This window comes from Vombatus ursinus, unplaced genomic scaffold, assembly GCF_900497805.2.
Source record: "Vombatus ursinus unplaced genomic scaffold, bare-nosed wombat genome assembly UNPS02014807.1, whole genome shotgun sequence".
NCBI classification, from domain to species: Eukaryota; Metazoa; Chordata; class Mammalia; order Diprotodontia; family Vombatidae; genus Vombatus; species Vombatus ursinus.
Window position 1 is genome coordinate 60,463,793 of NW_020954585.1, and position 12,665 is coordinate 60,476,457.

Consider the following 12,665-nt stretch of genomic DNA (forward strand, 5'->3'; position numbering starts at 1 on the left):
ATATCAAAGAACAGGAGAAGAGCAAAAATGAGCAAAAAACAACCAATACATTGAACAGGTCTGAAAATATATGCAAAGTTCCACATTTGTGGCCTTCCCACCTTTGTAAAGGAGTTCTCATAACTCTTCTTTGGGGCCATGTCTGTTCTTTGTAATTTTGCAAAATACACTTTAAATTGTTTTGTCATTGTTTTTTTTTTCCATTTCCATTGTTGTATTCATTGTGTATATTGTTTTATTGGTTCTGCTTACTTCACTCTGCATCAGTTCATGTAAGTCTTTCCAAACTTCTCTGTATTTATCATATTTATCAGCACAGTAATGAGTGCTATTTTAATTCTTCCTTGCTGCTTCTTTTAGTCAGTGCTAGTGCTACAAATCATGGAGACACCTATACAACAAATATTTTACTTTTGATTTTTTGTTTGTTGTTTTATTTTCCTTTTGATGATTTGCATTTTGAATTGAATTTAGCTCAATAGTTTTGCTGATATTGGGAAGATTAATTGCTTGTTGAATTTTATAATTTTAATTTGATTTTCTTGCATTATATAATTTTAATACACAATTTGTTTTCTTTAAAATAGTCTTTTTTTCCCTATCCTGCTATTTTATTTCCTCTCTTTAACTGAAGTTTGTAGTTTAGTTTTTGTTTTGAATCCTGTTTCTGTTGTTTTTTTTCCCTTTTGTTTTGCTTTTGATTGTATCTAGTCCTATAGCTTCCTCCTTATATCTGGTCCCAGAGTGGTGGTGGTGTTCAGTCATTCAGTCATGTCTAACTCTTTGTGACCCTGTGGACCATACTGTACATGGAGTTTTCTTCGCAAGGATATTGGAATGGTTTGCCATTTTCTCCTCCGGGGAATTCAGGCAAACAGAGGTTAAGTGACTTGCCCAGGGTCACACAGCAAGTGTCTAAGGCTGTATTTGAACTCAGGTCTCAGAATACCTTTGCACTTATTTTATTGCACCTTTGCTGAATTCCTGTTTCATTTACATAAGAAAGCATGCATTGAATGGTGCCTATAGTGACCCTGCATATTATTTAGATGCTTGTTGGTGAAACTGGAATGCTGTTATTGTCATTGCTACTGTACTCTGCCTATTGATACTATAATTTGTGTGTCTGCTTTACCGTTATTTGCTACAAATTATTTGTTGAGAGTATTGCTTTGTTGTATCATTGTTATATAATATTGCACAGCTAATTCACATTCATTATGTAGTTAATCTAATATGGTCATTATGAACCAATATTTTGAAAAATAAGAGCTACATGTGAAATGAATTATTTTCTAATGAGCATTAAATACTGATATTTGGCATATATCCTGGGTGTGAGGTAAATTTGGGTAAATTTGTGAGAAGAATGATGATTGGTGATTCCAGTATAGATGCCCTGTCCCAAAGGCCATGTAACATCAAAGCTATAGTAATATCTAAAAAAGTGAAAGATGTACACACACACATACATACACATGTACACACACATGCACATATATGTACACATACATGCACGCATGTACGTCTACATATATAAACATGTACATACACGTATATGTATATGTATAATCTAGGCTACAAGCAAATGTCATAATAGCTGAAAGTCTGAACTTCTACTAGACAGCATAACAGTAATTGATGTGAACCTTGCTTCACTGAATCAGCGTTCTTCACCTCATTTGTCTGGATGATTGACAGTGAAAGCAGATGACTGATGAAGGACTGAGAAACAATTCAAAAAGTGAGGCAGAAATGCTAAAAAAAAACCCCAAAAAACCTCAGGTTCCAGACTTTGAAGGCATCTTCTGTTGGGACAATGGCAGAAGGTGGAGCTATGTATTAGCATACTATACTGGACTGGCCCTAATTCCACACAGGGTAGTTGTGTAGAAGCAATTGGTAGTTCCTGGCACGTATTGCTCTATGGCAGGCCTATATAACCCGCAGACCTGGCCACTTACAGGGTCCTACAGCAGCTTGTAATCCCAAAGGATTTTGGAAAATGTAGAGGAAAAAAATATCCTTTCTATGTAGAGGAAATCCTTTGGCGAGCTGCAAGCAGCCTGAGGGCTGTAAGCACCTACAGAGCCACAAGTGTTGCAGGCCTGGTCTGTGGTCATGAAATCTTTGCGTGATTATTTTGGATCTATGGGTCAGGAGAGGACCCTAGCAATAGTAAGAAAGAGATTTTTAGTAGCCCCAGATAAGCTGCTGCTGTCACCAAGAAGTGTGAGACTTTGCCTTTTGTGTACTAAGGCAAGTACTACCAATTCATACTGCATCTTTGGAGATCATAAACACTAGCAAACCTTTGGATTTGGTCATCATTGACTTCCTATCTCTGGAAGGAGATCATAAAAACATAAATCCTACGTAGGTGATGACTGAACCTTTCATAAGATATGCACAAACATATCCAACCAGGAACCAGAAAGCTTCCATGATTGTTAAAATGTGGGAAAAATATTTCTCAGTGAATAGACTTCCTACCAAGATCCATTCAGTCCAAGGCACTGACCCTGAAAACATATTGCTCAAGTTGATGTTAGTTTTGGATGACATCACCTAAAACTATTCACACCTTACTACCCTCAAGGAGACCCATAACCTGAATTTCCAATTGTATACTGCTGAACAAATAAGGAACACAGATGGGAAGATCTCAGTGGAGTCAAGATGTGACTTTCTTAGTAAACAAGTATAACTCCACCAGGAATAATGACACAGGTTCCATATCCTTCTGACTGATGTTTGGGTGACAGCTACCTACCTACTGATGTGTTTTGGAGACTCTAAGGATGGTGAGACTGCAGACATTACTACTAGTTGTACAAAGGCTATCAGGACCATATAGTGGCTCAGAAATTAACACTTCAAGAGAAGAATTTGTGTCCAAACCACTCCAGTATTTCTACCAAGAAAACTTCAAAATGGGGTCACAAAGAGTTGGACACAACGAAAAAGACTGAACAACAAAAGCGACAAAAAAAAAACCAAACAAACAACAACAAAGATTTCAAATAATGGGAGAAGACTAAACCCAAAGGCGACACTTCCTTGCTGAAACTTCAACTGTAGAGATGCCTAGGGCACAGAATAAAGTAATACTGCCAATCAGCCTGGGCCCTCCACAAATTCAGGTTAAGAGATGAAAACTATAGCTCTGATTAGGGCTCTAACAGGTCCTATCAGGGGCAGGGAGGTCAGCATATCATAGGATATTGAAATCTATTTGACTTTAGGACTAACTTAAAGGAGAAACTGGAGAAATGGTTACATATGTAGCCAGATGACATTGCTAATGTTTACCAACTTAATATATCCTTTGCATACAACTGCATATAGTCATGTACTTACTTATGCATGTATGTATATATGCATGCATTTCTGTAACATGTGCATGTAATATGTTCTGTACAAAACATGTTCTGAACAATATTTTCTCAGTCCTTCATCAGCCATCTGCTTTCACTGCCAATCATCCAGACAAATGACGTGAAGAACGCTGATTCAGTGAAGCAAGGTTCACTAAAATTACCTCTCAAGTAATACTTTGACTGTTCTATGTATATGGCATGTATTGTTGATGTATATTTGTTGCGAACAATACTCTGAGATATTTAGCTAGGATACTAAGTTAATGTTCCGTCTTCCATTAAGAGCTGATTTTGATTCTGTAGTGTTTAATTTTACATGTCAAGTGTGCCACAGCTTATTTTGCAAGAGACTGCAAAATTCTGACCTTTGGAAAGAAAGTAGTGGGATGCCAGAAACTGATATCCTATATTTATCTTCAGAGCCTGAGAAGACTTACCCATTACCCATTCCTAAAGGAGCAGGCAGAAAAAAAAGAGGTTGCATGAGAGGGAATGATGTCAGAAAGGCTGTTGGGGATGAGCAGATGAGATGATGAATGCTACCGCTGCTGGCACTGCCTCCCACTACTACCATGACTGAACTGGCAGGAGAGGATGGTGAGATAAAAAGATTAGTTGCTGAGTAGCTACAGTTTTGTCATCTCTGTTGCCAAAGGGGAAAAAAAAACCTAGTAATATCCAAACTTTTTCTCACTATCACTCTTACACTCTCAGGAGAATGCTGAGCTGTATTCCCAATTTTTATCTCATAAGTCTGTTTGATTTCTAGGTTTGTTTAGGGGTTTGGGTTTTTTTTTTAAACTATTTCTTTTTAAATAAATTAGTTTTTGTAAACTACTATGTCTTCTTAGGGTAGCATGGACTTGTATGTGTTCCCTATGGGGTTAAGCACAACTGAAAGGGAAACAATTGTGTGATAAAATACCTATAGGGAAAGATTAGACATAATTATAGCTGGAAGGTATTAACCTGGCAAAAATGCAGAGGATCAATACTAACGAGAGATTTCCAAACCCTTATTTTACAACTCTCCAACAGTAGAGAAAAAGACCACATGAATCTGGACCACATGAACCTAGGAATAGTCTGAGCCTAAAATAGCACAAGTAGAAAAGAGGAAGAGACATCTGGAGTCTTTTTAAGCCCTTTTGAGGCCCATTGCCTCAGGTATCTTTGGTTCTTTTGCACTCAATAAACTCTAGCAGCTCCCTCTTGGCTCCAGGATGAAATATGAAATGCTCCGCTTGGCATTCAAAATCCTTCACAAACTAGCCCCTCCTGCCTTTCCAGTCTTCTTATACTTGACTCTTCTTCATATCCTTTACAATCCAGTAATATCTTCCTTCTTGTTTCTCTCTTGATCTCTTGACTCTGTGCATTCTGACAAGATGTTCCCCAGGCCTGGAAATGTGCTCCCTCTTCATTTTGGTCTACTGGTTTCCCCAGGTTCCTTCAAGACTTGACTAAAATCCCACTTTCTGCAGGAGGCCCTTCCCAAACCAATTCCTTCCCCATTTCCCACTGCTAGTGCCTTCTGTTTCAGATTACCTTCCATCTACTCTATACAAATCTCATACATACATAGTTGGTTGTAAGGTGGCTCCTTCCATTAGAATCTTCCTGAGGGCAAGGACTGTGTTTTTGCCTTTCTATATATCCCCAGTGCTTATCATGGTTCTTGACACATGGTAAGTGCTAATAAAGACTTGTTGACTGACTTCCAGCCTGGAAAGTTTAATGAAACTCCTTCCCCAAAGTGGGGAAAAGTGGGCAGAGACGAGAGATAAAAACACACCCAATGCCTGATGAAGAAGTTTGGAATGAGGGGTGCCACTAACAGAAAAGGTGGGGGGGAGCATAAAGGAGTAACTAGTTCTAAGCACAAGCACCTACTATCCTACACAACTGACAGATACTATATCCAGCCCCAAATCATGCTCCATATTCACGTAACCCAGACATTTGGCTATCTGCCCCATCACAATGCACAGGTATTTTCATCACTTCTTATATTTCTACCACTTGCTCTGGGAATAGTAATCAAAAAAACTACTTCCATTGCTTCTAGAAAGAACATGACAGTCTATTGCTCCATGGTTCCACCCACCATCCTTGTGACTCACCAGGCTAAAACTACCTTCTCTGTCTACCTCTACCTCATACATGTTATCTCGTCTTATTAGGAGGTAAGCTCCTTGAGGACAGGGACTGTCTCATTTTTGTTTTTGTACCCTACCTCTCAGTACCTAGCTCAGTGCCTGGCATATAGTAAATGTTTAATAAATGCTTTTTCATTCATGGAGAGCAGGTAGAGGAAAGATCATCTAAGTTCAGAGAACTGAAGCTTCATCAACCCCCACCCTATACAATACTGCCCTCCCACCTTTGTAATCTTACTGTTTAAAAAAAAAAACCACACACAGAATAGTGGGATGGTGGAACATCAGAGAAGGAAGAAAGAGTAGCAGAAGAGTGAGCACTAGGCAACCAGAGTTACTCTGGTACTTGGTAGAGCAATTTCTTTACCAGAAAAATAGACCCACAAGAATATTTCTTTTAAGGAAAAAAAAGGATGAAGAAACTTTTTTTGTGGGGGAAAAATGCCTCTTGCCCAAATTTACTCATCTAAAATGTGGATCTTGCAGACTCAGTGGGCATTCAGACATATTCTTGATTACTCAGAAACTGCTAATCCATTGTGGGAATCATTTTGGCTTATTTGCTTCTCCTCCTCCTTGAATTCATTGGTCATCATCTTACTGGCATGTGTTGAGTATCTGGGTGAAAAAGTAGATAAAACACATACCAGGAAATAATGTTTACTGGATCTAGCTCTGGTAAATTAAATGTATTGGGGTGCATAAATATAAGTTATAGCTGAAGGAAGCTGGGAAATTGATTTCATTCATGTCAGTGTGAAGGTGTGACCTCACATAACCCAAACCTTTGATCCTATGACAGCTTTTAGCTACTTACTAACTAAACTCTGACCTCAAGTGTTCAGGACATTGGTTTAGCAATCTCAAATCAAGTCAACAAGCATTTACTAAGTGTTTTTCTATGTGCCAGGCACTGTGCTAAGTTCTAAGGATACAAAGAAAGCCAAAAAAGAGCCCTGGTTCTCAAAGAGCTCATAGACTAATGTCTCACAGTCTAATTCCCTTCAAGGGGAAAAGGGATCCCACATTCTGCTTGGCCTGAGGTCAAAGCAGTAAGTAGAAGTTACAAAGTGGCAGGTTTAGGCTGAAGGCCAGGAAAAACTTCCCAGAAATCAGACCTGTTCACTAAGGGAATGGGCTGCCTTGAGAGGTAAAGTTACCCTTCCCTGAAGGTCTTCTAAGGCTAGAGGTCCAGTTATCAGTTATAACAAATTATAACTAAGCCAGTCAATTCCTCCAAGTGCTTGGAAGAAGCTAAGGGGTTAACAGCTAGTTGCAATAGGTTGGGGTGGGTGGTAGGTTTGGAGTCCTGTCTTGGCAACAAGTAAAATCCAATGATTGGGGGATGAGGAGAAAAAACTGGGATGCCAAAGCTAAAGGAGAAGACAGAAAGTTATAATAAAATCTGATCTAGAAAAGGCAGTGTGGTACAGTGGAAAGAACACTGAAATTGGAGTCATAAGACCTGAATCTAAATTTTAGCTTGACTAGTTACTTGGGGCTAATGGCATTGGGCAAGTTACAATTTTAGGTATAAGTTAAACTAGAAAGCCTCTGAAGTCCTTTCCAACTCAGATTCTGATTTCAACTGTAACCTCTTTGGGCCTTAGTTTCCTCATCTGTAAAAAGAAAACATTACATAGATAACTGCTAATGTCCCTTCTTTTTCTAACTCCTATGACCCTCAGTTAGGAGGCCTGGATCTAAAGCCAGTCTCTAAGATTTACCAGCTATGATACCTTGATTGAGCCATTTAAATCTCCAAATCTCTATTTCTTCATCAGTAAGATAGGTAAAATAATACTTGTACTATATTCCTCATAATGTTGCTATGAGAAAAGTCACAGAATTTCAGAATTAAAAGGGACCTCTGAGACTATCAAGTCCAATAATAAATAAATGAATAAATAATGATTAACAATTTAAAAATCTAGCCCCCAAACCTCAAAATATCTTACAAAATAAAAGCTCCTAGGCCATCACCAGAGAGCAAGACTAATGACTTTGCACAGCTCTACCTCACTTAAATCCAATTCATTCCAAAGTCAAGATATCACCCTCCTGATATCATTGATCCTCTTCAAGAAAGACAAACAAGCTGTGTGACTTTGGGCAAGTCACTTAACCCCAACTGCCTCACCAAAAAAAAAAGAAAAAGAAAAGAAAAGAAAGAAGGACAAACAACAAGCTAACCAAGAATCTACTCTTCAATAAATACTTCAAATAAGTGATTATCTAGCTTCCACCTGAAAACTTCCATAAAGAGAAAGGAAAAGAAAGAAAGGAAAAAAAGGAAGGAAAAAGAAAGAGACAAGATGGAAGAGGAAGGAAGGAAGGAAGAAAGAAGAGAATGGGAAGGGAGGGAGTGAGCAAAGAAGGAAGGAAGAAGAGAAAGGAAGGGAGAGAGTAAGCAAAGAAGGAAGGAAGAAAAGAAGAAAGGAGGGAGGGAAGGAAGGACAGAGACCAAATTTGCCTCTGCAACTTTCACTCTTTGCTTCTAGTTCTGACCACTAATGCCAAGTAGAAAGCTAATCCCTCTTCCACATGACAGCTCTCATATTCCTCCTAATTCTTTTTACCAGTATAAACAAACCCAGCCTTCAAAGGATTCTTATGTGCTAAACTGAAACTAGGTTGGGGTGTTTAGAACTTTGACCCAGGGTGTTAACATGTAGGAAGCACTGATAGCATAGCATAGAAACAACTGAGTTTAGTGCCTAGTTATCAAAAAATGACTAAAATAGGAAGTTACCACTAGATGGCAGCATGCCCCACTCAAGCTGCTCTAACAAAATGAGTTCTTCCTAGGGACAGAGCCTTCTCCAATCCTGTAACTGAATTTGTCATTTGAAGAAAAAAAAAAAAAGGCGGGGGTAGGATATGAGTTTGGAGAAGCCTGATTTAGGGCATGAAAAATGCCAGTTGTGGCTCTTTTTGTATGATATGATCTGTAGTCCCCATCCTGGCTGCCCTCCTCTGGACAAGTTCTACCTTGTCAATGTGCTATCAACTCACTTGTTTGGCAAAACATGCCACTCTGATGCAGAATTTGTGGGGTTTTGTTTTTTTTTTCTGCTCTAACCCACTGTTAATTCCTTTGAGCTCATGGTCTGCTAAAACCTCACAATCTTTTTTTTTTTTCACATGAATTGCTGACTAACCATACCACCTATACCACAGAATTTGTAAAGAAATTTTTTATCCTAAGTGTTTTACATTTATTCCTAAGAAATTTCAGTTTATTTAATCCACTTCATCATTCTAGCTTATTGACCTTTTTATATATTTATTGTCATCAAAAATGTTAGCTCTCCCCTCCATGTCAAACTGCAAATTGGACAAATAGAACATCTCTCTTTTCATCTGACATGGATAAAAATATTGGAAAACACAGACTGAGTTCAGATCCCTGGGGCCCTCCATTGGAAACCTCCCTCCAAGCTGACATTGGCCTGTCAAGCCATTGATTTGGATCATCTAACCAGTTCTGAATCCACATACGTGCGTATGTGTTTGTATGTGTGTGTATCCATCCTATCCACAAGGATGGCATGTGAGACTTAGTCAAGTGCCTTGCAACTTATAAATCTCTAAATAATTTAGAAGTATTGTTACTATTATTGTTGTTAAAGTGACTAAAATGCAGTTAGGCAACAGAGGAAACAGAACAGAAACCAGTAGTCAGGAAATCAGGGAATTATTCAGGGATGCTCTAACCATATAGCTTTCTCTCTCTGGCTTCCTCTCAACAAGTTGGGGCATGTTAAGCCATTCCCTATTAATCTTCTCTCTCTTAAAGGAAACAATCCAGTGGGATCCAAAAGCTGTTTCCAAAGTCTTCCTCTTATAAATCAAATTCAATTAGGATAAGAATTCTGCAACCAAAAAACATGTAAACCCCAATCAATGGCCCACTTGACTGAAACAATAGTACAACCAAATTCCAGTACAGCCAATGAATGCAGAGGATTTTCTGCTTCGAGATTTGTCCTAGGTAGACAACAAATCACAGTAAATTATTAGCTTGATGAAGTTAGGCCAGCAGAAAGGGTCATGACAAGATAACTCTGGCTCAGATATATATCTGCCTCTTTATTCTTAAACACGAACAGTATACCAGCCCATTCTCTCCTCAGAGAAATACAGGCCTAGCCTGAAAAGATCATGTCTGAATTCTGATATATTCTCTTAGATTTCTGCACAGAAATATACATGTCACCCTCTACCACCACTACCTCCACCATTCCTCCCAACATCACATCACTTACTTCTTTGGCAAAGCATTAGTTTCACCTAATCAATCAATAAGAATTTATTAAGCATCTACTAGGTCCAGGTATAGTTTTGAAAATACAAATACAAAGAATAATGTCTATTTTCATAAAATTTCCAAAGTAAAATTTTGTTTGAGTCAATACTTAAGGTGCTAGTGAAGAGGAAGAAGGAGAAATAACTCCAGATTTCCTTCTTTGATTCCATTCTAGCATCTGAGTAGGTATCTAACATCTGTCCCACTTTTCCCTTCTCATCTTATCTCTCCCTTTCTTTTCCCTCTTCTCTAAAATTCTAAACAGGGACATGGGATTGAGGAAAAGAATATAAACAAGATTGTGGAAGGGATTCATGGAATTCCTCTTTTTCTTCCCTCTCCCACCTTAAATTCAAGTTATTTTCAGAATATACACACAAATATGCATGTGTATCAACAATCAAATCCAGTCACCATGTATATGGTATGTGTTTGTATTCTAGAAATAACCTAAATCATTATTCTATGTGGAACAGGGAAGAAAAAAGGGAATCTTGACCACTGTGCTCAGTGCTGGGGATACAAAGAAAGGCAAAAACAGTCCCTGCTCTCAAGTAATTCATGTTATAATGACATGCAAACAATTATATACAAACGAGATAGACAGATACAGATATATATACACATATACACATATACATACATACATATATATTAAAATGGAGTTAATCTAAGAGGGAAGGCACAAAAATTAAGGGGGCCTGGGAAAGGCTTCTTGCAGAGAACAGGATTTTAGCTGAGACCTGAAGGAAGTCAGGGAAGCCAGGAGACAAAGAAAAAGGAGAGAATTCCAGACATGGAGGATACCCAGTGAAAATGCATGGCCTCAGGATATGAATATATAGTACCAGACCTGTGACTTCTTCGGTATAGACAACCTCTAGTGAGAAAAGTGCTTCTCCTAATGCAAAAAGGCAACTACTCTGCACTTTATGGTTTTAGAGAGTGACCCAGAGCACTAAAGTTTGGTGATTTACCCATCGTCACATAGTCTGCATGCATAAGAAGTGAGATGAGTCCCAGGTGTTCTTGACTGTGGGGCCAGCTCTCTATCCACTATTATCATGCTTTCTCTGATATCTATACCATATACTTTTTTATTATCAATGACTCATGAACTATATCCCATGAACTAAATGTACATTCAAAGAAGAGGGAAGTCCCAAAAAAAGGCAAGAAAAAAATTATTACAAACCGGGGAAGCTAGGTGGAGCAGTGTATAGAGCACCGGCCCTGGAGTCAGGAGGACCTGAGTTCAAATCTGGCCTCAGACACATGACACGTACTAGCTGTGTGACCCTGGGCAAGTCATTTAACCTCGATTGCCTCACCCAAAAAAAAGCAAAAAAAAAATTATTACAAAGAAGAGGGAAGAAATATCAAACCACGGCAGATGAGTCCTAGGTGAGTATGATATCCAAGGTCAACTTGAGGTGGATATGGGATCTTGTGCAAACTATATAGGGTCTCTCCTCCTTTCATTCCATAACACAACTGCCTATCAACATTTTCCTCCAGTGAAATCTGGTTAAAATGAAAAATCAAGAGCAATCTTAAAGGAGAAGAGTAATGGTGGACCCTAATGAGTATGGAGGAAGAGCATGATATAATTCCTTGCTTTGCCTTGATTGATGGCAGCCTATATTTTTTTTTCTATCTTTCAAAAGGATTGATCTTGTGCACACTCATGAAAAAGATCTATTTTATTATCAGCTGGTAGAAGCTACCTCCCTGGTCCTAGTGTCACTAGCAAGGTCACTACAGGTAAATGGGACCCAAGTCCCAAAACTCGGCACCTGGGTATTTATCCTAATTTGCCATATTTTAGGAATAACTTGGCCAGGGGAAGAGAAGGGGGAAGGACTGCCTGAAATTCATTGGGCACTGAGTGGAGAACATCACCCTGAGTCTCTCATTATCTCTCTGGTGCACATGTGTGTGTTGTAGGGAGGAGAAAGAAGGGACAGAAATGTGGTTTTGCTCACAGTCAGAGGAAGGGGAATGTGTAATGCTGGTGGTGCCCATATTAAGCAGTGCTTCTAGCTGGAAGCTGGTCTTGGCACCATCTAGTGCCAACTGGAGACTCTGCAGCTGTAGCATGTTGAGGTGTCTCCGCTGGGGCTCTGTCACCCAAGCAGCATTCTCAGGACCCAGACTGGAGATCTGCTCTGGAGACAGTTCCTGGAGGATGGTAAAGAAATAAAACACCCTCAGAACACCCTCAAAAACTTAAAAAAAACTAGAGGTCTTTCGGGCCACATTGTTTTCTATCAATTGTTGTATGGACCCTCACAAAAAACTTCCTTCCAACTTCCCAATACTCTTTTTTTTGCTCTACTGAATACTTGGTTCATGATCTGTGAACATGAGCTGTGTTATTCTGCACCATGAGTTCTTAACTTGGGGTCTGTGAACTTTTAAAAAAATTTGATAACTGTATTCAATATAATTAGTTTCCTCAGTTAGCCTATGTATTTTTATTTTATTTATTTATTCTGAGAAGGGGTTCTCCAATGCTCCACTAGACTGCCAGAGGGATCCAGGACACAAAAAGGTTAAGCAACTTTGAATAAGACAGTTAAACTCAACAAATATTTACTAAGTGTCCACTATGTTCAAGGTACTAGAGGTACAGATAGATATATCAGAAACTGCTTTCAGGGAGTTTCAAGAGTACATCATATACACAAATAACTGATACAAATAAGAAACTCCATTTCTTCACCTATAAAATGGGGATAATATTACTGGTACTATCTTCCTTCGCAGGGCTGTTGTGAGGCTCAAATAATGTGTCTAAAAACACTTTTTAAAAGA

General features: G+C 38.7%; 1 protein-coding gene across 1 annotated transcript in view; it reads right to left on the reverse strand.

The window, feature by feature from the left end:
• The window catches only part of LOC114051892 (otoancorin-like), an 83,360-nt gene that overhangs the window by 12,474 nt on the left and 58,221 nt on the right, over window positions 1-12,665 (reverse strand). The window contains exon 27 of the mRNA XM_027874277.1: window positions 11,834-12,029. Within this exon, the coding sequence (XP_027730078.1) occupies window positions 11,834-12,029 (196 nt within the window). The remainder of the gene's footprint in view (window positions 1-11,833; window positions 12,030-12,665) is intronic.